The 25,589-nt window shown below is 48.7% G+C and overlaps 1 protein-coding gene across 6 annotated transcripts in view; it reads left to right on the top strand.

Annotated features, from left to right (window-relative positions):
• The window catches only part of EPHB1 (EPH receptor B1), a 402,223-nt gene that overhangs the window by 261,861 nt on the left and 114,773 nt on the right, over nucleotides 1-25,589 (top strand). For 4 of the 6 annotated variants that reach the window (XM_074964154.1, XM_074964156.1, XM_074964153.1 and 1 more), the window contains 4 exons: nucleotides 12,498-12,679; nucleotides 15,615-15,777; nucleotides 20,729-20,837; nucleotides 21,959-22,023. In XM_074964154.1, coding sequence (XP_074820255.1) covers nucleotides 12,498-12,679; nucleotides 15,615-15,777; nucleotides 20,729-20,837; nucleotides 21,959-22,023 — 519 coding nt within the window. The remainder of the gene's footprint in view (nucleotides 1-12,497; nucleotides 12,680-15,614; nucleotides 15,778-20,728; nucleotides 20,838-21,958; nucleotides 22,024-25,589) is intronic. The other 2 variants (XM_074964158.1, XM_074964157.1) reach the window with 1 other exon arrangement.

Here is a 25,589-nt window from a genome sequence, read left to right as displayed (position 1 = left end):
AAGCCCCCCATGGAAGGAAGGTAGGGGAACAATTATTCTCCAGCTCTCAGGGTTTCTGCTAGGGTAGAAGCAGCTGAAAGTTGCAGTCAGGGCTCCAGTGGGGCCCTGCTGATGGAGGGAGGTACTCAGTCAGTGTATCCCATAGCTGCATTGACCATATTCATTTCCTGCAGAGATTCCTCCATGTTTTGGTCAGGACTGAAACCTTGCAGGCCACTAGGTGGAATGGACCTGGCAGCTGCTTTGCCCTAATGTCCCCTGGCGGGGTTTTTGGGGCTGGTACAGACACTGGGGTGAAACTGGCATTAAAACCCCACTCTTCCAATGAGGACATGTCCAGAAGCTCAGGCTGGTGAGGTCTGACGTGTGGGTATGGGGCACCAGGACCAATATCACTAAAGTGGATGAAGTCGGAGCAGTTCTGTGGAGTGGATTGCTACACGCAGCAGTGATCCCTGTGCTAAAATCAGGAGGCAAGCACAATGCACAACCCCTTCACTTGCTCCTCTTCTGTTTCTTTCTCTTTTCCCCTCTGCTCCTTTTCTGATGCTGCTCTGCTTTTTCTCTTTCCTTCCTTTGCCATTAATCTCGTTTTTCCTTCTCCTGCTTGCCCTCTCTTCCTCCCCTTTGGCTGTTTTCTTCTCTCCCTCCTCATGTTAGAACCAGGCATTAGTTTTTAAACAGAGGACTCTTGGCTGCAAATGGCCTGGCTGGTGAAGAAAAGAACTGATGCAGGAGAGCTGGGGTGGCCAGATGGCCAGTCTGTGCAGTGTGTATGTACTGTATGGGGGGGGCTGAAAGGAAGGTGGGGGAGGGGCAGCCAGCAGTGGGTGACCCTGGCTTTAAGTGCAAGGAAGGAAACACTAGACAACGGTGATGGAAATCTGTTTGGTTTGGGAACAGAAAGGCGATGGTAATTTCTGCTTTGTGTTGAACATGTAACACGGGCAGCCTTTGTTAGCTGTGCTCCCCTGGGAGCGTGCAAGGCAGAAACCTGGCGTAAATATTTTAGTATCCCAGCTCCTGGGAATAACAATTCTGTCAGACTGTCATGTTATGTTTGTGCCTGGCTGTCACTTCTCTCTCTTTAACCATGTGCAGTCAAACCTGCCGCATGTATCTTGGCCTTTTAGCTATTCTTCCTGCCCTCTTCTCCATCCATTCTGCGGTTCACCCACCTGACCATCTGCTCATCCATCCATGCTCAAAGTCAGGCTACTCGAGGGGCCAACGTTAGCCCTGATGTAAGCAAGCAGGAACCACTGAACTCTGTTGTCCAAGACTTACATAGTCCAAAACACTGATTTGTCCATCCACCCCCTCACGCCTGGAACTTTTCCTCCGTGCTTTTGTTATTTTTCCAGCTATTCTTTCATATAGTTCTTTTGTCTCTGCCTGTCACTCACGCTATTATTCATCCATCTCTTTCTCCCTCCCTCTCTATTTCTATTGCAGAGCCTGTATATTAACATGGAAATATGTCTAATCTATTGGGAAGGCCTCCGTACTAACCTAATTGAAATGCATTAGGTTTCGATGCATTAGGGTGGTATCAATATTTGAGGGACCACAAACATGAAATAAATATTTGGCTGCTACACAGGAGGTTTTAACATTCTGGAATTGTTTAAGCAGGCTGCGACTGGAGTGCTGAGGAGGGGGGATGGATAAAAAGAGGCTAATGGGAATGCACAAGCAGAATGATTGTGCAGCTTCTGTAGCAAATCATTTAGTGATGGTTAAGATTTTACTTTAGTGGGTCCTCTTTTTGTTACTGACCTAAGAGCACAGTATACTCCTAAACTGGATGTATTATCACCTAGACAGAAAATAACAAAAGCTATGTTATTACAGTCAGTTATGTCTGCAAACTGTCAATGAAAATGTCTGTGTTCAAAAGCTGCCTGTGGTTCTCTTAAACCTGTGCATAGGAGACAGAAGGAAATGGACTCCAAATGTGGGGAAATGACAGAAGAAATGTTATGCTGTGGATTTGTCTAGTATGTGTTATCAATTCACTTCAGCGAGACCAGTTACATCTTTCTAATAGAAACAAACTGAATCCCTTTCTCCAGTCCATAAGGCCATCCAGATCTGTACATTTATCTTAACCATCTATCTGCCCATTCACCCATAAATATATCTTTCCATCAATCTGTCCCCTCTTTCTCCTATAATCGCTATCCACCCATCTGTCCTTCTGTCCATCCATCTCCCATCCAAATATTCAGCTGCACATTGTCTATCTTCTCCAGTACTTACTCATGCAGAGCCTCATTTTCAAGTGTCTTTAAAGTTTCTGAGGGCCCATAGTGCTTGTTGTCTACAGTCTTCCTTTGTGATTCTTCTAGTCTGCACAAGAGGGAGATGTCCAAGGACAGCCCCAAACCATAGCACTAGCAGCAACAGAGGGAGAGATGAAGGAGCTAAACAGACTGACCTATCAGAGGGAGAAAAAGAGAAAGGGGAAAAGGCAGGACAATTAAAAGGAGAGAAGGAAAAAGATAGCAGCAGGGAATGGGGAAAAAGAAGAGACAGGAAAAAGAGAAAAAGAATAAGAAAGGGAATTTCCGAGACATTTCCTTTCTGAACCAAAATCTGCCTTGAGTTACACCTACCTAGCCAACCCCATTGAAACTAATAGGGCTGCCAGAGTGCAAGGGAGGGCAAACTAGAGTACTTTGTTATTAAATTTTCTGCTGCTTCTCTCAGCAAGGAGGCTGAAGCAGGTTTCCTGCTTTGCTCCTCCTTTCCCTGGGATAAGCTCTACTTCTCAGAGAAATAATTGACTCCAGAGCCTGAGTTTAAATCTGGGTAGAGGGAAGTGAGTGAGGGTAAATTTTTCAAAGGCGGCACCATGACTTAGCGGCCTCAAGTCTTCTGGGTTTTCAGTGGGACTTAGGTTCCTAAGTCACGCAGGTGCTTTTGCAAAAAGTACTCTTACTCTCTGTGACATGATGGCTCTTCTTCTGACTTCAGGAGCTGGGCACCAGCTGTCGGACTTGCATGACCTTGCGCTGGACACCCATGTGAGGGAAGGAGTTTCCATATCACATACTGTGACTTGTGCAAGAGTCACTCAGGAAGATGCCCTCCAGTCTGCACACATGTCTATGTAATTCAGGCTCAAAAGTGGCATTTAGGCACAGCCCGCAGCAGGGGCTCCCCCCTGCCAGGAGAGCACTGGACACAGAGAGGGCAGAAGGGGCAGTACATGCCTGATGCACTATTATGAAATTGACCAAAGGGGGCTTGCTGACCTGGCCCTGGTGCTTGCAGGGAAGGCAACTTCTGCTTGGTCCCTGCCATTGCACCGTGGGGGCGAGAAATTGCTTCCCACCCCCAAATATGGTGATCAGCATGTGAAAAAGAGTTACCCTCATAAAACTGTGGATCTCATCGCCAACCTGAGATATGACTGGGTGTTCAAGTAACTCTCCATTGCTCCTTGAACCTAAAGGATGTGGGTTTTACTAGTGCATCTGGGAGTGAAAGATCCTAACATGCTGATGTCATACCTGGGGGGTGGTGGGGAAGGATCTTCGAGGTGTTTAACCTACAATCTTTATGTTATGCTATTTTTCACTGTCCAGGAATATCTACCTGGTTTCCTGGTGCTGCCTAGTTCAAACAGTGCCTTCTCCAAGACCTGGTTTTGGTATGCCCTGAAAGAAGATTTCTCTCTCCCCAAAGCTTTCCGCTTTCCAAACTGGATTGATTTAGAGTAGAACATTCAAAAGGGCCCAGCACTGGCCTACCTCTCCTGCTGTTGGAGCTGGTGGGTGTTTTGCCATTCACCTGAGTGAGAGCAGAGCAAGGCCCATGCTGAGTTCTTTTGAAAACTCTGCCCTTGAGCACTTCAGCCTATCACCGGAGCAAAGACCTGCCTGCCCTCTGTTTGTCTAACCCCACTTCCATGAATTTCTACAAAGTGTGCACATTCTTATGGAATGCCATGCTCAGAAGGGGCGAGGATAATGGCATCTGCGTTTCCTTTGTCTTGCCAGTAATCTCTCTTCTTACAGCCTAAGATCCTGCTGGCCTAGCCTCAAATTCATTGCAGGTAAAAGGTGAAATAAGTTTTGTGAGGTCATCCTAACCTGAATAGCTATTTCTGAACTTTAGAAACTCACCAAGGAGTCTGGCACATTTTGCAGCCAATGCCGAAGAGAGAACTGAGCCTAGAATAGCAAGGAGCACTCAAGCGTATGGAGTATTGGCAAGCTTCAGGGAAGCTTGCATCACACCTTCTTGGCCTCTAGCCTACACTCTCAGTCCCCCACTTCCAAGTGCATCCCAAAACTAGTAAAAGGGGAGAACAGTTTTCCTGGTTCTTTCTGTAACCCTGCACCTGTCATGGCTGTTGAAAGATTTGCCCTTCTCTAGTGTGGTCCAGTGCTTCTGCTTGGCTGGATCAAGGCTGGTCGCTGCATCGGAACAAGTAGGCATGGAGAGGCTTAGGAGCTGCCATCCAACCACCTGAGCACCAATTTGGTGCTGATCATTTTCACAGCATTCTCCATGTTAAACAGGCAGGAGCACCAAGGGGGGTTGCGAATGCAGCAATTAACAAAACAGCAATCAAGCTAAGTGTTTAATTTCAGAAAATTAACATCTTCTCTGAGCGGATGTGGAAAGATAAAAAATGAAGGATTAAATGTGCTGGGTAAACAAAGGCAGTGCTGGACCATAAACATCTCCTGCTGGAAGGGAAAGACAGCTTCCCAGAGCCGGGAGTTTGCGGTTCAGTGAATTCCCTAAGAGGCACCACCTTCAGAGCCCGAGAGCAGGAAGAAGAGCATAAAATAAGGGGCTAAACTCACTCATCCATGCAGCAAGAATATATATTTTCCATCTGTAGGATAAGTTTTTCATAGCTGGTGTTACCTTCTGTGTATGGGGGGTGCAATGTGGCAATCCGATGTGGCTTGTTTTTATGGTCTCTTAAAAATGCAGAAGGGCACATGGATGGCGCCAGTGTTTCCAGCATGAGTGTTTAAGCTGTGCATGCAGACTTGGGTACCCAAATTGTGTCCCAGCCTATGTGGGTTCACAGGAAGGGGAGCGCGTGTGCAAAGAGTCACACTGCCATTGCCTGACTTGGGTGTATTAAGCATTGTTCCATTCTATGCATCCGATGAAGTGAGCTGTGGCCCACGAAAGCTTATGCTCTAATAAATTTGTTAGTCTCTAAGGTGCCACAAGCACTCCAGTTCTTTAAGCTTGCAGTGTTCATATTCCCTTCATGTAGATTTTTTTGTAGGAATGGATATGTATGGATATTTAGAACCAGATTTGCTTTACATTTCTGGCCCTTTGAAATCACACTGGTAGTGCATGGGGGCCAGTGTCCCATGCGGGGGAGTTTTCAGATAACATAAAGCTGATGTCACTGGCCCCTAAGGTGCCACTCCAGCCTTGGTGTTAGGGGGCTTGATGAGGATGGGAGGGGTGTGCGGGTTTAGGGTGACCAGATCGCAAGGGTGAAATATCAGGACACACTGGGCGAGCGGGGGTGGGAAGAGAGCCACAGGTGCACAGCCCCGACCAGCCATGAGAGGGGGCACACAGCCCTAGGAAGCTGCAAGAGGGGTATATGGCTCCTGCTGCAGCCCGCACCACAAGCCATGGGGCAAGGACTCATGGCCCCAGCTCTAGCCCCCAACAGAAGCTGCGGGGCCAGGGGCACAGATTTCTCCTCCCTCCCTCCCAGTGCCCTTTCCCACAGCCCCAGCACCACAACTAAACAATGCCCCACACAGACCCCCACTGCCCAGTGCCCTGACACGCAAAGATCTCCCCCACTGCCCAGCACCCCCCAACAGGCCCCCACTGCCTAGCACCCCAAAACACACACCCCCCCCTACTGCCCAGCACCCTCCACACCCTCACAGCCCAGCACCCTACACACACCTCCCAGACACTCACTCCATCACACCATGCCCTCTTCCCTGGCCGCACTCACAAGCCCTGCTGGGAGATCTCTGGCTCCTAGGGTCAGAGCGGCGAGGGGGGTCTCCAGATGCTTCACATGCTGCACCCACCACAAGCACGAACTCTGTGGCTCCCATTGGCCGGGAAAAGCACCACTGGGAACTGCCAGAGCTGTTGAGTGGGGCTTGCAGGTGGGAGCAGCCCGCAGAGCCCCCTACCCCGACCCTAAGAGCCAGAGGGACCTGCTAGGGGTGGGGGGTCCTGGCAGTGACTACCTGGGGCAGCTCCTGGGAAGGATCTGGCAGGTCCCTCTGGCTCCTGGGATCAGGGGCGGCCGAGGGGTCTCCACATGCTGCGCCCACCACAACTGCGAGCTCTGTGGCTCCCATTGACCGGGAAAAGCGCCAATGGGAGCTGCTGGAGCCGCGGAGCGGGGCTTGCAGGCGCCGGCAGCGCACAGAGAGCCCCCTGCTCCCCTGCCATGACCCTAAGAGCGAGAGGGACCTGCCGGGGGGCAAGGTGGGGAGTCCCAGTGGTGCTTACGTGGGGCGGCTCCCAGGAAGCATCTGGCAGATCCCTCTGGCTCCTAGGGTCAGGTGGGGTGGGGTGGCGGAGGGCTCCCTGCCCACTGCTGGCACCTGCAAGCCCCGCCCCTGCAGCTCTGATTGGGCAGGAGGGAGCTGGTGCAGCACGCTGAGACCTTCTCCGCCTCTGCGCCCAGGGGCCGCCCGCACTGCAGGCTCCTGCTGGCGGGCAGGCGCGTGTGCCACCGGGGGCTGCCCCAGGAAGCGCCGCCACGCCAGCCCCGGGACTTTGGCAGTGATGGTGAGCGATCTGTCCCCAATACCCGGACAAAAGGCATCCCAACCGATGTGTGGTCAGGACGCGGAACAAATGGGTTAAAATCGGGACTGTCCCAATAATACCAGGATGTCTGGTCACCCTTTGCGGGTTCCAGCTGTTGTCAGCTGTCAGACAGCTCTTTGGAAACTGTTTTCAACGGGTGCAGGTTAGAGGAGCCCCCCAGGTTACTTTAACCTGCATTGGGATTTAGGCAGAGCCAGGCAAAGAATCAGAGAGTTGTGATTCCCTGGTGCCCCTCACCCCACGCTGCACACAGTGGGACTCAGCTGGAATAAAGAACCTGGCCTGTGTGGTATGATAGATTTGCACATGTATTTTGTAGAAAGCATTTTTTCGAAGGTCTGATGTTCGTAGCAAATAGAGATTGTGCTATGTGTATAGACACAACCCTCAGAAGGAAAAGAAACGAGACATAAAGCTCACATCATAGACACTGCTAAGAAATCCTTATGCTGCTCCATAGCTCTCTTGTAGGGGGTTACAAATACGTGTAGGATTCTTCTCTTAATAAGGGCATTTGTTTGTAAGCAAATCGGCGCGCTGTGTTATTTGTGAGAGTCATATGGCTGATATTATGTACCAATGCGCTTTAGGGAGGGGAGATGGGTTAGGGAACTGATGTCAGTGGCTGGAGCCAGACCACAGTTATCATACTGGGCCATCTGTGGAACGGGCCGTGTTCATGGAAGTGGAAGAAGCAGCGACACCCACTGCTTTCCCCAGGTGATTAACGCAGAAGCCCATTAGGCCTGTTCCACAGATGGCAGTATCTATCCAGGGCAGAGGTAGAACAGAAGGCTTGGCAGGGTAGGGTACATTTTGCAAGGGCTTTGGAGCCCCAGGCTGTCCATGGGGGCAGGGCATAGACCACATTCAGCTGCTCTGTAAAGGAGGGAATTGTGCGTCTACCTCCACAAGTGAGTGCCAAGGTATTTCATGTTAGCTATTCAAGGGGCCTTCAATTTCCAGAGTACCAGGATTAGTGTGGGATGTTACTCCTTGCATAAACAAGGAGAGAGGGGTGTAATATTGAAGATCCTACCTGCAGTGTCTCTGAATGTATGTGATACCTGACAGTCAAGCATTGCCCCTCGTCTGAGGAGTGGGCAGAACCAATATGCAGCTATTTATTTGCTCAGCTGGTGATGCCCCCAGAATTAGTATATGCTCATTTGTTTTGAACAGAGACATCCCTACCAGAGTGAAACATTCCACTAGGAGAAAAAATTAATCTCTTCCCTGGCCAAGCAGGATTTACCAACATCTGAGGGGGCCGGCTGGGGCAGGAGGTTGTCATACCAAGCCATACACCTCTGGATGACAATTCAAGTGTTGGTGAGCTCACGAGTAGCTGAAAGTTGTTAGCGTCTGAGAGCTGTTTGGAAAATTACTCCATGTGCTGCTACTTGGTTAGTGGTGAGGTCACGGATGATTTATAGCAGGGGTGGCCAACCTGAGCCTGAGAAGGAGTCAGAATTTACCAATGTACCTTGCCAAAGAGCCACAGTAATGCATCAGCAGCCCCCCATCAGCTCCCAGCTCCCAGCACCTCCGCCCATGGCAGCCCCGCCGATCAGCGCCTCCCCCTCCCTCCCTGCACCTCCTGATCAGCTGTTCCGTGGCGTGCAGGAGGCTGGGGGGGGGGGAGGAGCGAGGGCATGGCAGGCTCAGAGGAGGGGGTGAGGAAGGGGTGGAGTGGGGGCAGGGCCAGTGGCAGAGCCAGGGGTTAAGCAGTGAGAACCCCCCGGCCCATTGGAAAGTTGGCGCCTGTAGCTCCAGCCCCAGAGTCGGAGCCTATACAGGGAGCTGCATATTAACTTCTGAAGAGTGGCTCCAGAGCCACAGGTTGGCCACCCCGATTTATAGTAATGGGAATGTTTCTCCTTGTCAGTGAAGCTGCTGGCATCCCAGCTCCCCAAGGACGAGGGGGTGGGGAGCTCTGCACTTGGACTCTGAGGATTAGCTTCTCCTGAGCCTTCCCCACATGTTTCAGTGGGCTTTGGCATACGAGGCTTTGATGTCCCCAGAGGACCAGACAAGAAATTAACTTGTTTAATGAAACGCATGTTGTGTTGCCTGAGTGATGTGCAGATTCACCATCAGGGAATTCAGAGTGTTTGGAGAATGAATATGCGGAACCGAATTCCGAGATGAGGGTGAGTGATGAAGAAAGTTACTGTAATTTGCACTTTCTTCCCGTCCTCTCGGTGTGCATGTTTTGCTAACTTAGCCTCCCTTCAGATGTACTGCTTGGCCAATCTGGCCTTGAGGTTCCCTTGGATTCATAGGGCCAGATTCAGAGGTGATGTGTAAACAAACCCTTCCACCAAGTACACTCCCATAGAGCAACCTGCTGGTGTGCCCCCTCCAATAATGTCTACACTAGCCTAATCCGGAGTAATTTGCAAGGCAAGGAGCCAGAAGAGAGTGTAGGAAGATGTACAGTAAAGTCACCCTACTTCCACATAGACCATCTTCCATCTTCTACCAGTTCTTTGGCATGCAAGTTATACTAGGTTAGACAGCCTTAGAGCTCTGTCAAGGGGATGTAAGGAGAGCTAAGGGAGTCAGAGCACAAGTGCAAAAGATTAACTTCGGAAAGTGGCCAAGGGGTTGAACTGGAAGATGAGGGTGTCCCATTGTGAGGCAGGCAGGAGCAAGGAGTACAAAGAGGCCTGTGTGGCTACAGACAGAAGTGGTGTTGTAATTATGTAGATGTGAGACAGGAAGTCAGCACTGCTTCTGGGGATGGTGAGGCCTAGTATTAACTCTTCAAGTGCCTTCCAGCACATCTCTCACCATTTTAGCTGCAGAAATGCTCTTCCTGGATCATGCCCATCTTGCTTTTCATAGCCCAGCGAAGACTAACTTTGAACTTCAAGTGGAGAGCAGGGTAGAGGCCCTGAACCTCTGAGAGGATTATTCTGCCTCCTGCTTGGCTGGCTCAGGATTAATGAGATCTGCTTCTTTCTTCGATTTGACATTCGGCTTGGCCTTTCCTCTTTTTCCTTTTGTACCTTCAGCCAAGCTAATGGGGCAAGCCCTGAGCCAGGCATAAAAGGGCAGAGGTGATTGTTAACACTCCCTGCATCCACAAACCAACTCTTTTTGGTTCAGTTTGATGGCTGCTCCATAGAATAACAGAGCTGTAAAAATATTCCCCTGGGATCTTTGTGGTTCCTTTTACCTTCTGTAGGTACTAAAGCTTCTGGGGATTTTCTTCTGGGCCATAGGCACAGTGTGACTTCTATATTTGCGGGGGCAGCGCCAGCCCAGCCAGCGGGGCTGTGGTGGGTGGGAGTGGAATTCCGCGCATACCCGAGGCTTGCAGTGCTGGGCCCACAGTGGGGTTACCACTGGCCCATGGGGCCAGGTGCCTGCCCCGATGTTTGTTCAGGTCTCGAACAGGGACCCTGAGGGCTCAGTCTCCATTTCCCTTTGGTTATGTGGGTGTAGCTTATCATGGTAGAACAAGCTGAGTGAGTGGAACTGTGCATATGTCTACACACATATGCCCGTGTTTGTATGTCCGTGTTCTTGTCTGTGAGGGCACATGAAATGCTAGGAATCTGAGAGGGGCTGACCCAGCGACATGTGTTTCTGTGTATACACACACACGCACATGCACACACTACACAAACACAAACACAGCATGGGACGTCTCAGACACACTGAAGCCAGTTCCCCAGCTGGCAGGGGCCTGTCCTGGTGCATTAAATTAAATGCACCGAGCCTCGCCTCCTGACCATGACACCTTGGATGGTTGCCCACAATGCCCACCCATAAGTCTGGCCCTGTTTGGGGGACAAAGCCCGCTTACCCCCTTCCACAAACTATGCCCATGCTCTGGGTGCTCAGTGAGACCCTGTCCTGGAACCTTACTGGGGACTTAGCAGCCTGGATAGTTAAGTGGAAATATTGTCCTGCCAAAGTTTATTGTTGTTATAATTTGTTTGTATTGCAATAGCACCTGGGAGCCTTAGTCCTGGCCCAAAACCCCACTGTGCCAAGTGCTGTACAGACTCTGAACAAAAGACAGCCCGGTGCTTACAATCCAAGTATCAGACAAGAGGCAACCTGACAGATAGAGGTTTAGACTGGGTAGCTCTAACCTCTGTCACGGTTAATGGAATGGGGAAGCTGTGTTTTGTTCACCCCCTGGGAAATGTCCTCTGAATTTGCTGCTTTGCTCGCTATGAGTTATTGACTGTTCCTGGTGAGACTGAGCACTCAGAATTCGAAATCTCTAATTAAAAATAATTATCAGTTTAAATATTTAACCAGTTTTATTGACACACTGCTCTCATTTCATGCATAGTGTTGCAATAATAGCAAATAAACATGTAAGCCTCTTGTTAACTTGGCAAAGGGAGGGGTGGGGTGAGTTCTCCACCTCCAGTGGAATTCAGCACACACACACACACACACACACCCCGCGACACTGCTCACTCACTCTTCCCAGAGAGGACTTGTGTTTGGGACTTTTTAAGACATGGTTGAAGAGCAAGTGACTTGCCTCTGGAATGCGCCAAACTGCCCCAGATGACACGTATTTGCAAAATATTTCCTAGGGAACCATACACACCACTCTTCCTGCCTGCAGCCCCTACACACCAAGGCGTGGGGCCAATGATAGGCAAATGGGGGCATTTTTGTGGGAGCTCAGTGTTAAAATAATGGCAGTACATCTCAGTGTGAGGGCCTGATCCCAGCTCCCTATGTGATTGGAACTCCCAGTTACTGCAAAAAGGTGTTGTGATGTTTCACACTCACAGGACTGGGACCAAAGAGCAGCTGGCCCTGCTGGGAGCACTCTGCTATGTGAAATAGGGTGGAGGGAAAGTCTTGGTCAATGGCCTTTTTTGTTTGATTATTGTTCTCTGTTTCTCCCTCTTTTCATACATCAGTCTGTCTTCTAGCATTGTCTAGATTGATTAGATCAATTCCATTATTGTTAGAGATTGATTTTGATTATTCATGGAGCAGGGACTGAGTTCTCTTCTTTATTTTCTCCGCTGCACCAAGCGCACCGCTGGCCATCAACAAACAATAAACCATCATCATAACTCTTGGTTACCCATATACTGAATCTGTCTTTTGATTCTGCTTTCTACACCTATTTATCCCCCTTTGCTACAGCTACAGTACATATGCCTCTTTCTTTATATTCCATTCTTTAAGGTTGAATTCTCTGTGTTATCTGGTTTCTACAACACTGAAAACATTTTCTCTTGGTCCCTTTAAATAGGTGGTGTTAGTGCAGTGAGTTGTATTAATGAATAGGCAGCAGGTTTAAAACACAGATTAGGAAGTACTTCTTCACATAGAAAAGGATGAACCTGCCAGAAGCTGGGACTGGACCAAGGGGGTGGATCACTTGAAGTTGCCCTGTTCTGTTCATTCCCTCTGGAGCGTCTGGCACTGGCCCCACTGTCATAGACAGGATACTGGGCTAGATGGACCATTGGTCTGACTCGCAAGGCCATTCTCATGTTCTTATGCTGTATAATATCTCATCCTCCTTCCTTCCAACCTCTCGCCATTTGCTCCTTTCTTCCCATTCTCTTCTTTCCCTCCTCACCCCCCAGGATGGCTCTCTGACATTTTATTTTCACCCTCTCTTCAGATCACATTATTCCCCCCATCCATGAGTTAATTTTCACTTCTCTTATATTTCCTGTTTTCTCCTTTCTCCACAGCTCCCTCCACAGTTCCCATCATGCACCAGGTAAGTGCCACCATGAGGAGCATCACACTGTCGTGGCCTCAGCCAGAGCAGCCCAATGGCATCATCCTGGACTACGAGATCCGTTACTATGAGAAGGTGAGCCGGATCTGCCACCCCGAGATCAGCAGCACTGTGGGCTCACGACCAGCCACCGTAAGCCTGAATGAAAGCAGGGGAAGAAGGCTGGGGTGGGGACAGACACTCCAGGCTCTGAAATGCTTCTGTATTTTTTTCCTTGTTGTGGATTGTTAATTATGGGCCTGAGCCACCACCCATTGAACTCAGTGGAAAGACCCATTGAGTACAGTGGGGTTAGGATTAGGTCCTTGGATAACTCAACAAAGTTTTATCATGAGAGATAACACCCAGCCCTGGCAGGTAAATTGGGTGTGAGGTATGGGTATGAGGGGGCATAAGTGACACTGCTGCTGGCTTTGCCTAGACTAGAGTTTTGGGTCATGTTGAGTTAATTGAATGTGAACTAACTAAAGTTCTGTAAGACAATCGTAAATGCTAATCCAGACACACCACCAGCATTTGTTCCAGGACAGAAATGTCTGTTTCTGGTCTAGGTGCAGCATAAGTCGAGCAGTGAATTAACTTGAGTTACAACATGACCTGAGAGTCTGAACAAAGCCTAGTGTGCTGGATGAGAGGACGCGTGTAGAAGAGCCATGTCCAAGCATTTGTTCTATGTGTTTTTAAAGGGAGGGAGCAATACCCCTTGTTAGCCAGGTATAGAGCGCAAAATGGTGCTGAGCAGGTTTCCTCCAACACCAGCTCCGGCCATTCACTTCAAGGGGCTCGTTCCTTGGCTGCTTCCCACTCCACACCTGCTAGTCCAACACCACATGGCTCAGCCTCCATAATTCCTTTCTGCTCCGCAGCTGGTCAAGTGCTGACCTGTGCACCCCTCCTGTCACGTGGACAAGCAGGGCTAGGAGAAGACAGGTCAAACCGACTTTTCCTTAGTGACCCCATTTAAGATTTGAATCTAGGTGACAAACAGGGTGACAAACAGTGCTCACTGCACCAGCAAACGCATTCGTGTTTGTAGTGTGGTAGTGCTTTGAGACCTCAGCTGAGACCAGGACCCTGTTGTGCTAGGTGCTGTGCATGCACATATGCCCCAATGACCTTGCAATCTAACTGGACAAGATGGGGGGGCAGGAAGGGAGAAGGAAAGACTTGTCTTCGTCCCCATTTGCTGATGTGTGTGCTTTCCTTACTCACTTCTGCAGTCTCTCCTGATCTCTCAGAGGAAAAGTCTGTTGCAGGAGGCAGTTGTGTCCTTTAACCCACAGGCTGTTGCTCTGGGCAGAGCCGGCCTGAGGGAAAATGGCACCCTGGGTGAACTTGCATTTTGGTGCCCCTGGGCCTCATGGGCATGGTGCCCCCCATTGCCGCTGGTCCCCCATCCTCCCTTCCCCACTAAGCCCTGTACTGTGCAACCTTCACCCCTAATCCCTGCACCTCCCTCCTGCACCCCTAACCCCTGCACTGCCCCCTTCACCCCAACCCCTGCATTCCCTTCCTGAGCCCCTAACCCCTGCACTGTGCCCCCTTCACGCCAACCACTGCCCCCTCCTGTGCCCCAATCCCTGCACTCCCTTCACTCCTACCCCTGCACTTCCCTCCTGTGCACCAAACCCCTCCACTGTGTCCCCTTCACCCCAACCCCTACACTCCCCTCCTGTGCCCCAACCCCTGCACCCCATTCACTCCCACCCCCTGCACCTCTCTCCTGTGCCCCTAGCCCCTTCACTGTGCCCTCTTCAGTCCTACCGCTTGCACCTCCCTCCTGAGCCCCTAACCCCTGCATCCTCCTCCTGCACCCACGGGGGGAAACTGACCCACCTGCATGCACAAAGCAGCTGGCATTGGTGCTCCCTGCCCCCTGGACTGCTGCTCCTCCGCCCTGTGCGTAAGGAGAGGGCAGGAGAGCAACAGCTGCTGATGCCTCAGCACAGCCCAGGTGGGGAAGTGACCAGAATGCAGGGAGCCCTGGTGTTAATGTGTGTTGGGGGGGACTCTGTCTGTGTGTGTGTGTGTGTGTGTGTGTGTGTGTGTGTGTGTGTGTGAAAGCACTCAGGGGCAGGAGCCTGAAGGCTTGTGTTCAAACACAAGCAGCTGCCAGCAGCTCCGGACCCAGAGAGGCAGCAGCACACGCACAGATTCCCCCTGTCCAGTCACCCCAACTCAGTGGAAATTGGGTGCATGGGGGAGTGGAGGAGGACACCCCGACAACAGCCCCCCCTCCCCCAGCAGAGTGGCCAGGGTCGGCCTTGTGGAGGACAAGGAAGGGCAGTGGGGCAGGGACACCAGCGGCTGCACATGTGGAGCAGGGGGGAGGAGGGGCACCCCTGCTCTGGAGGAGTCACCTGGCTCTGACGGCTGGTCATCCAACTGCCCCCTGCAGCTGGGGTCTCTCCCCCCGGCCCCCTCTCCAGCGCTGCTGCTCGTCTGCCGTGGCAGGTCAGGTGGGAATCCAAACCCTGCTCACTGCACCCTCTTTGGCAGGCCACCCTGGGCAGAGGATCAGACGACCCACCCCAAAGGCCGGCCCTGGCTCTGGGGACAGATTATTGGCTCATGTAAAGAACCATACTTGCAGATTGTGAGCTGGGGTGTGTGTGCTGCAATGGCCTTGAGAGAGGAAGCAGAGGTCACTTCATTGTCCAGATCTGCCACCTCCAGTTGATACAGCTTATACCTGCAAGCGGTCTTTCAAAGAAGCCATGGCAGGTTGGCAGTGTGACACCCGTGTGCAATGTGTTTAGCTACCGCACTGTATACATATAGACACACACACACACATATATATATATTAATATAAGGCACGCATTTCATTAGTGACAATATGGCCATGTGCATTTTCCTTCAGTGCTCTGTATTTTCAGTGCAGAATGCTTGGAGTGGGGTGACTGGAGCAGTAACGCTTTAACCCCAGTATTCCCATTCCACCAGTAGATCAGCCTCATGCCTGAGTAGAACCCTGGGGTGGCCATTGGATGGGACTACCGTTGCTCTGGAACCGTGCCATTCCCTCCCTTTGATCGACACCAGCCTTTCTTTGCTGTTCCCCCAGGACCACAACGAGTACAATTCATCCGTGGCCAAGAGTCAAACCAACACGGCCAGGATCGAGGGGCTGAGGCCTGGCATGGTGTATGTGGTGCAGGTGCGAGCCCGGACAGTGGCTGGCTATGGGAAATACAGCGGGAAAATGTGCTTCCAAACGCTGACAGATGGTAAGTGTGTGGCAAAAGGAGGGGGTAAGAGAGAGAGAGGCTTCACTTGCAGCTCAAGCTGTAATTGGATTAAATAAACCTGTCTCTCCAAACCCCAGCTCCCAGAAGGGCAGTGTGGCAAGAGCCAGGTGATTTATAGTGATGTTTGATTAATTGCCAGCTGGAGGAGTAATCTGTTTTAAATCTCTTATCTCTGTTTTCTCCTCCACCATTTAACTGCATTTCCCCGCATCTGTATGTGGCTTGGATTATTTGCATGCCAGCCAGGGGAGAACATGAATGTTAACCCCTTCCTGACCCCATGCCTCTCACCACAGGAGAGCTTGCTAAGAGTCTGTTCTGGCTGAGCTGGGAAGTATGTCACACTAGCGTGTGTGTGCTGTATGAGGGTACGCACAGAGATGGGGGAGGGGATGTGATCTGAGTGCCACGGAACTCACATGCACATAGAAATGAAGGATGGAAGAGAACTGTCAGGCCAGCTGCTCTAGTCCCTCTCCTGGCCAGTCCGGGGTTGTTGCCTACACTCCACTCTCTGCTCACTGGGGTGGTCTACGCTGCAATCCAAGGTGCGAGTGCAGCTCAATTAGACACACGCATGCTAGCATGGCTGAAAATACCAGTGTACACGTGGCAGGGGGAGCTTCAGTGTGGGCTGCACACAGCCACTGGGGAGCTACTCATGTTGCTGGAGCCTGCACTACCACCTCGATACTGCTATTGTTAGCCATTCTAGCAAGGGTAACGTTAGCGCGGTATGTCTACCCGACTGGCAATAAACCCCTCAAACTGCAGCATAGACACACCCTTGGTCCAGGCATTTTTTTAACCAGTCACTCAATGGAATGTCCGCTCTTTCCTTCCAGAGACTATTTCACACTCTAACAGGCCTCCCTCACAGGAAGATTTTCCCAGTATTCAGCCCCGGTGTTTCAGTTTCATCCCACTACTTCCAGCCTCTCCTTCTTCAGCCCTAAATCTTTCCACTTCGTCTGTGGCACTTACCCCCTTCAGATTCTTATAGATTATGTCCCTCCAGCCTCTGCTCCCTTGCTCTCATTTCACAAGCCCTACACATTTAACTCTTTGACTCTTCCCTCCTGTAAATCAATCCCCCAGCTCTTTAATCATTTGTATGACACTTCTCTGAATAACATCAATAAAAGATGCAAAGAACAGACTAAAATAAGGAGATTAGAAAGAAGCTATCCGTTCTGTACGTGCTCTCTCCTACTCTGTATAACAGTTTATTAGTTGTATATTCGGTAAGTCACTCTAAGAGATGAACAAACTGCTTCAAATCAACTAAGAAGTGACATGAAACATTCCCCAGATCTCAGAACATTTTAAACCTGATCTAAATCTCTTCAGGGCAGATGGGTCCAGAAATCAGGCCAAGCAGTGAATGGAGGTGTTCAGGGTCCTTTCCTCAGTTCAGTACATTGTACCAAAAGGTCTAGCTCTTTCTCCAAAGTTACACAACAGCTAAGGATATTTGGATCCATTCCTCCGGTTCCAACTTGTCTTTGTTTCTTAGCATGAAAAATTGCCAGTTAACCTTAAAAAATCATAAGGTGGGGGGATTATTTTTCATTCTCACAACACTCCCCATTCCTTCAGGGAAGTGCTGAAATTGGCAAAGAAAGGCTTTTCTTGTGGTAGTCTAACATGCCCAGAAGCCGTAAGTTCAGAAATCTCCCAAAGGCAGTCTGTTCTCTCTGATTTCCAGCCCATTTGTACCTCCTCTAGAGTAACATGCCATGGGCTCAGTCCTGCAAGGTGCTGAGCATTCTGCCTCTGATCCAGCAAAATATTTAAGCATGTGAGTAGCCCCACTGAAAACAACAGAGCTCTGTTGATTTACACCAGTGCAGGATCGGGCCCGTAATAGCTATTACTACTACTCTTTATGAACTTCCAGGACGTCACATGATGGACGCTAGTTCCCTAGATTGCTCCAGTGAAACCACACAACCAGTAGTCTGCTATGAACATGTATGTGAGGGTTTCTCCTATGAACACAAGAGGATTAGAATTGAGGCCTATAGCTAGGGGAGAAACTCCATAGCTCTGTCACCTCCAAACCTGTGTCTTTTCTTTCTCCTTTGGCTCTGTTATTTTGGGCTTTGCCATAGTGAAAAACTGAATAAACTCAACTGAACATGCCACAGATGCAAGAGACCCTCAGCCTCTCCTCCAAATCTATGCCTTTATATTGCATGTTCAACAAAGTGTCATATGTGCCCATGCAGATTGCACATGTTTGAATCAAGCTAGATGTCTGTATACCAGCAGGATAATGCACATGCTTAATTGTGGGTACAAATGGATTAGCAGCAGCTAGGATTTTCAAAGGGGCTTAAGGGAGATAGGAACCAGCTATTACTGAAATGTAATGGCAGCTGGGTGCCTAACTTCCTTAAGCACTGTTGAAAATCCTCAGCCATTAATATTAATTTGTATTGGGGTGGCAGCAGGAGATCCAGTCAGGGCCCCATTGTGTTCAGTCATGTACACAGATATGTAGAAAAAGACAGTTTATAGCCCAGAGACGCAGAAGCCATTAAAAGAAAAATATGGCCCTATGACTGTTGCCCAGCAGCACAAAGACAGAAAGATGTGTGTGATTGTCTGTGGCAAATGTTAATTATTTATATTACTATAGCAACTAACGGCCCCAAACAACATCAGAGCAGGCACACAGTCAGAGATTTATTCAGAGCAATTCAATGACTTGTCCAAGGTCACACAGTGAGGTTGTGAGAGAGTCAGGAATTAAACCTACATCTCTGGAGTGTTGATGAAATGCCTTGACCACAGAACTATCCTTCTTCTATGAAAAGTTCTTTTGCCTTCTCGTATTTAAGAAGCTAACCTTCAGCAGGTTCTTTTGTGTATTTTTTCTGAAAGGCAAACATCTAAAAGCATAAGGAAAAGGAAAAACACAGAATGACTGAAAGGATGCAAATAAAAAATGAATGTCTTGAATATTCAGGATTAGTGAAGGGAGAAGAAAACTCTGCCTCCAATAAGCAATTAATTGAAATTTAATAAGAATGGATATTGTAGATTATTAAATAATCATTGATCGTTAGATGAGACTTTCTCAGGATTTAAGTAGCACGCAGGAGATAAATCTGGTTACTAGCAACTAACTGTGAAAAAGAAAAACTAAAGATAAAAGGAGTGCTAAATACCTCCTTTTGAAGGACTTTTACTTTAACCTTTTGGTTTCTGCTTCTGGCACAAGTTAACAGGTCTTTCTCTCTAGAAAATGAATTATTACGATTTGTATTGCAATAGGAACGAAGAGTGCGGCCCTGTTGTACTAGGTGCTCTACAGACACGTATCGAGAGACAACCCTGGTTCTAAGTAGTTTTTCATTTATATAGACAAGACAGACAAAGCCAGGGAGGGAAACAGAAGCACAAAGATGGGAAGGTCACGCAGCAGGGCACCGGCAAAGTCCAGATCAGGACCCAAGTGTCCTGAGTCACAGTGCCGTGTCCTTATCTGGTACTCCATCAGCCAGGCGGTCATTGCTAAATAGACTTAAAGCATTCGAGGCTGATTCTTGTTTACATTAAGGCCCCTGTGCACTACTCCGACGGTGTAAAAGGCTTAAAGTAGGCATACATGCAGTTGAAATGGGCCTTAATGTAAATGAGAACCAGTCCCTTGGGATGAACTCCTGTCGTAAGATTCTGGATTTTCATATCTCCCCTTCCGGTTTTAACTCCTTCGCTGCTGCAAGTTCAGTGTTTGTGTCTTGGTCACATTTTTGTGACAAAAGGGTCTGTTCAAATGAACAAGACACAGCAGCAGATCGTATGTTTTCTCCTGTGTGACCCTGGAAATCAGCTTCCTCAGTTGCTCCAGCTACTTCCCTGTGTTCCATGGAGTTCAATGGCTGTTGCAGCTACAGCTCTCTTTGCAAGATAGTCACCCGCGCTCTGTAGCTATAAGGAGCCAGTGAAGCTAGAGTTCTCCTCGTAACTACTCTTTTTTTCTCGTTTCCAGCATGTTGATCCCCTCAGGATGGTCTCGGGGGAGGGCAGGGAGTAGGGCATTTATATGAGCTGAGAGTCACATTGTTGGACCATAGTTGTGGGGTAAATGAAGAGCGATGGCTGGGATTTCCAAAGGAGCTCCCAACTCAACCTCTCTTTGAAAATCGCAGCCGTAATTGCTAAATACTCCCTCTGCCCCAAGCTCGTGGCTCTAAAACTCCTTCCATCTCCACTTAAACCCATGATCAGCTCCCTCTTGGTAACGTAGAATGCTTGTGCAAAGCCGAGGGTTGTGCAGTTACCCCCTTCCCATCCCATCCCTCCTTCCCCCCAGGCCCAGTGCTCAGTCACTGGGGAGTTTGTTGTGATCTGCTGTGGCAGGTGCTCAGCAGGTACCTTGTGTGAGTCAGTGTGCTCTAGAGCACCGAAACAAAGCCCTACGCATAATAATCTAACATGCGGCAGCGTGGCTGGTGCCATGGCTGCCAGACCCAGACCTGAGGAAAAGGTGGAGGTTTTCAGCTTTTCACAAGATTCAGAAATGTGTCACATTCGCTCAACCTGCCAACCTTTCTGTTCTATTTTTTAACCTCAAATGCACGTGAGTCGTGTGTGACAATCCACATCAGGGCTATGCAAGCCCAGGACTGTCTCATCCCCCTGCTTCTTTCCGAGCCTATGGTGATGCTCCCAACCCACAAGTGGTTGGCCTTGCCGAAGAGGTGGGAGGAGCCATATATCTGGTGCCTCAGTCTCATTCTGCCACCCTTATTCCCAGTGAATAGTGCCAACTATTTACTGGGAATAAGCCAACGTGGGCAGCTTCTCAGCCAAAGGGCAGCAGAATCAGGCCAAAGGGCAGCAGAATCAGGCCGCGAGAGGTTTGTCCTTGGCTCTTCCTTGGTTCGGAGAGAGAGTAAGATGCCTTTCTGCCTTGCAGATGACTACAAGTCAGAGCTGAGAGAGCAGTTGCCTTTGATCGCAGGGTCTGCAGCAGCCGGTGTGGTCTTCATTGTCTCGCTGGTGGCTATTTCAATCGTCTGCAGCAGGTACCATTTTTCACCCGTAGTCTTTAGCTTTTCCTCTGCAATCAGAAGGGAGAGTCTCCCTGGCATGCAGTGGCCATGCCTGTGATGCAGTGAGAGGGTCTTCAAGGAGGGGCCATTGGCTGCAGTGCCTCCTGCTGGCCAGCCCGGAGCAAAGCAGCAGCCAGACTGCAGAGAAAGGGAACTGTTCACAATTCCCCTTGGTTGGATGTGCCGTGCTGTATAGGTATAACAGGAACTGAACTGAGATTTGGAGGTGGTGGAAAGTACAAAGTAAACAGCATGTGCAAGAAATGCATGTGAGGTGGGGAAGGATGAAGTATCCTTGCAGTACTAAAGGGCACAAGATGTGAGTCTTCTGGTTCCCATTAAAGCTTGCCACTTACTGAGCTATGTTCTGCCCTCTGAGCAAACCTGAGGGCATTAGTTGGGCCACAGCTGAATGAGCTGGGGACACCTAGCACAAGGCAGTTTACAAATGACCATTATGCTTGTACTAGAGAGTCCGAAGGCGGCGCTGCCACAGGTAAATATCACACCAGACAGTTCTCAGTGGGTGATACATTTTTCAGTGAGTTTTTATGCGAACACAATGAGAAGTTAGACGTGAAACAAGAGGGGAAGCGTGTTTCATTCAAGTGAACATGAGCCATGGAGACAGCAACAGATTTAAAGGAGTCTAATCAGAGAATTTACTTCAACAATATTTTTGCAAACATGGACCCAGTTTTATTGTCTCCCACCCTTTCCTGCTCCACTCACTGAATCTGTAGCAAGCAGGGAGCAAAAATTGGGCATGCGGATTCCAGAGCTACAATTTATGCTGGGTCACTGTCTCTTCCTTTTCCTGTGGACACTCACTGTTTCAAATCTCTGACATACAGACAGATATAGGTAGACAGCTGTGCGTGTGGGTGTGTCTCTATCGATATATCTGCATGTGACTGTGCACATCTATATCACCTCGATGTAGATATTTGTTAGTGCGTGAGTAATAGGCATCATTTTCCCATGCCAGTGCAGGTAAATTCATTATCACATTCTTTTTCAGAGATGCTCTGAGTGGTCTGGGTAGAATGAGCCACTTATACATTACCTGAACAATTTGTCTCCCCTTTCCCTAGGAAGCGGGCTTACAGCAAAGAGGCCGTGTACAGTGATAAATTACAGCACTACAGCACTGGCCGAGGTGAGTGGAGAGAAAAACGGTACAGCAGGTTTGTGTTGGAGAAAGAAAGTTGTAACGTGTGTGTTTCCTATACACTAATAATTTTTACAGAGAGCTGCAACTGTCTGTGGCTTTAGAAATCACATGGAAAGATAAACTTCTCCGCGCAGCCTAACTCAGATGAAGATGATACACAGGACAATAGCAAAGGATTTATGATCATAAGCTCAGTGCAGCTCAGCACACCTTCATGGGCTTGAAGAAGGAGAGCGAGGCAGTTTGGTGGAGAGAGAGGGGGAGGCTATTGTACAGTAAGGTGAAGTATAAAAGAAGGAGAGAAGAAGACAGCGACTACAGGGTGGAATGAGTGGGGTAGACACATTGCATGCCTCTGAAGGTGAGGAAAAGGAGTTGGAAGTTGAGGGAGAGAGGAAGCTAGTGAAGGGAGATGGAGCTAGCGAAGGGGTCTAAGGAGAGCAGATGTGATCAGCGCACTGGGAAAGGATGCTGATTTTAGCGGGAGAGTTAGTGCTCGACAAATAATTGGCTTTTCGGTTTGGTGGCTGAACTGAAAAGTCTGAAAAGAAATTTTATTTCAGGTCTACCTGAAACAACAATTTTTTCAGTTTTTCTCACAAAAACAGAAAACCCCAAACATTTTGCTTGCAGTCAGTTCAAACCTGCATTTTTCAGCAAACAAATTATTCACCAAAAAAAAAAAAAGGTCACTCAATCTAGTTTTTCCTAGACTGGAACTAATAATCCAAAGTGGAGGAGGTTGCAAGACGCAAACTGACAAGACCCAAATTGAGCAAGGCATGGATCAGGATTTATTGTAGCAGGGCTTGAGGGGAAAGGGCAGATCTTAGAGATGGTATAGTGCGAGAAATGACAGGACTTGGTCAGAGTCTCAGCATGATGGGAGGAGGAGAATAAAATATGCAGTGGGGCTGACTCTTGCAATTTTTATCATGTCTCTCCCGATATTTGGGTTCTTTTGAAGCTCCAGATGCTGGAGGCAGGTGATTAGGTGAGATTCTCAGCTTTCCTTTTAAAAAAAGTAGGTTTGTAGCCCTCATTTCTGCAAGAAAATCTTGAAAATGTGCCTTGAGTGCATCTTAGAGGCTCAGAGACCAGGAGACCAATAAAAAGAACCCAACTGTTGTCATTGTTTTAGTCTTATGATTTTAAGACAAACTTTGGATTTTGAGGGGGCCTGACTCATGGTTTTTGAACAGATTTGCAATACAGAAACTGGCGTCTGTGTTTTGAGTCGGGGTGCTGTAGAGTTTCACATGGATAGATAAGAGGGGGCATGTTGGGGGGCTGAGAGATCTGATAACCTGAAGTTTAGACACGTTGAGCTGGAGCAGTCTGTCAGGCATCCATAAGGAGGTACCAGAGAGACAGCAAAGGTGCAAGGCTGGTCAGGAAATGAATGTCAAAGTCAAGAGAGCAGACGGATGGCTTAATCCATGGGCTGACAGGAGAGCATCTAGGGCAAGAATAAGACGGGCGGGATGTGGGGGCAATGACAGAGCAGGTGCCTCCCCAAGCAACGCTGAAAAGCAAAAGCATGGAGAGCTTGAAAGCCCTAGGAAGAAAGAGCCTGGAGAGGGAGGGGCCATGAGCCAGGCAGAGGGTGCAGGGGTCATGAACGATCGGAGAAGGCTGTAAGGCTCAGCTATGCGACTGGTTGTGATGAGAGCAGTCTGGAGGGAGGGAAGTAGCTGAATTCAGGGCAGGGGAGTCAGCCTCATACTCAAATCAGTGTTGGAAGGGACCTCAGGAGGTCATTTAGTCCAACCCCCTGCTCAAAGCAGGACCAACACCAACTAAATCACACAGCCTCATCTAACTGGGGCTCCTCCTGGCTTTCTCCTTACATGGATATTTAAAAAGTTTGCTGGAGTTAAGCTAGGGCCTGAACAAAAAATATTTGCTGGAATCTAAAAAGCTTTTTAGCATCTTTCATGCAGACCATGGGGTGGCATCTCTTCTGTTGGCTTCACCACTCTTATGCTCAATAAGAGGCCGGTGCTTCTAGCTCGCACTGGGCAACAGGAGGCTATGTTGCAAATAGCTGGAAAGGCTTCTTGACTCGATGCCCCTGATCTGGTTGGTAAACAAATACAAGAACCTGAAGGTCAAGAGGGAGTTCTTATTTTTCCAGAGTGGGTTAGCTTTTTTAAACCTCCCTTGGAGGTCTGTAGATCCACAAGTCTGAATAAAATCTAAGCATTGGTTGTGTGCAGAAAGTATAGCTTGTACTCAGATACTCTTCCAGTGCACGAGCTCTGCTCTTGATAAAATAGCAAATGGGCCTTTACTCATTTACTATCTTTTCCAATGCAGGTTATAAAGCAACAGCCCCAGCTAGTATCTGCCACCCACATTTCCACAGACTTCACATGCTTTAGCCACGCATGGAACCAGCTGCAAAGAGTTGAATTCTGCAGTTCCCAAGTGCTTCAAGGAATGTCTCTAACACAAACACACACTTCTCTTTAGGGCTTTGCAGATTACAGACAGCCTCAGTACCCACGTAAAGCAGGGCATGGCAGGAAAGCAGCGGAATAGGAACTGAGATACAAAATTGGGACCAGCTGAAATCCAAATTACAGTCTACCACAGAAACCTCCCAGATGCATTCATTTTCTTTAAAAAGGACCCAAGGTGTAGAACAAATGGGATTAATTATAATTGTAATGAATAGATTATGTTATTTGAGAAATAGCATGAGGCATGTAATTGGACTACAGGAATGCAGATGCACAGGGGCAGAGTTAAGGTTGCATGTTGCATTTTCTGACTCTGAGTAATTCACTCTGTAACCCTAAAGTTCTTTTAGTCATTTTTGTATGGAATTTCCTAGGGTTTTTTTTTTTAATAAAGAAAACAGAGTTCAAAAACCATAGATACCAACAGAAAGAGATTAAAGAAAAGCATGCAAAACCAGAAAATAAGAGCTAAAATCTAGAAATGTACAGGTATATTGTTATGCCTCTGAGTTACTAGATAGTGAACCGACACCTTGTTTTCAGGCTTAGTTCCAGCCAGAGTACTACTGAGGGCTGATGAGTCATGCTAAACAGTGTGTCCAATTTGCTTGCGCTGGTTGGGGAAGGTGGCACCCGAATAGTCGACTGCCACAGATTCCAAAAACTGCTGAAGCTGTAAACCCCAAACCCATCAGGGATTCTTGATCACACTGAGGCCTAAACATTAAGCCAAGTTTTGGAATATTGGACCAAGAGTTTTCAAAATGATAGAACCTATTTCTCTGTCACCTTGCACTGTGTAATCATGCAGCCCCTGCAAAATGGATGTGAATGCTGCCCTTCTGATTCTGTCATCTCAAATGCAGGTGACTGCAACTGATAGCTACAGAGGAAGGAGCTGTGGACTCCTGCTTCTGTTTTTCCTACCTCAACCAAAACTCCCTGTCCTTGCCATGTTTAAATGTTAGGGAGATGAGATGGGTGAGGGAATGTCTTTTATTGGACAGGAGCTGATGCAATAAGAGTTATACCCTCACCCACATTGTCTCTCTAATATTGTGGGAACAACCCGGCTACAACAACACT

This window comes from Natator depressus, chromosome 9 (genome assembly GCF_965152275.1).
Source record: "Natator depressus isolate rNatDep1 chromosome 9, rNatDep2.hap1, whole genome shotgun sequence".
NCBI lineage: Eukaryota > Metazoa > Chordata > Testudines > Cheloniidae > Natator > Natator depressus.
This window is presented reverse-complemented; position numbering and strand designations above follow the sequence as displayed.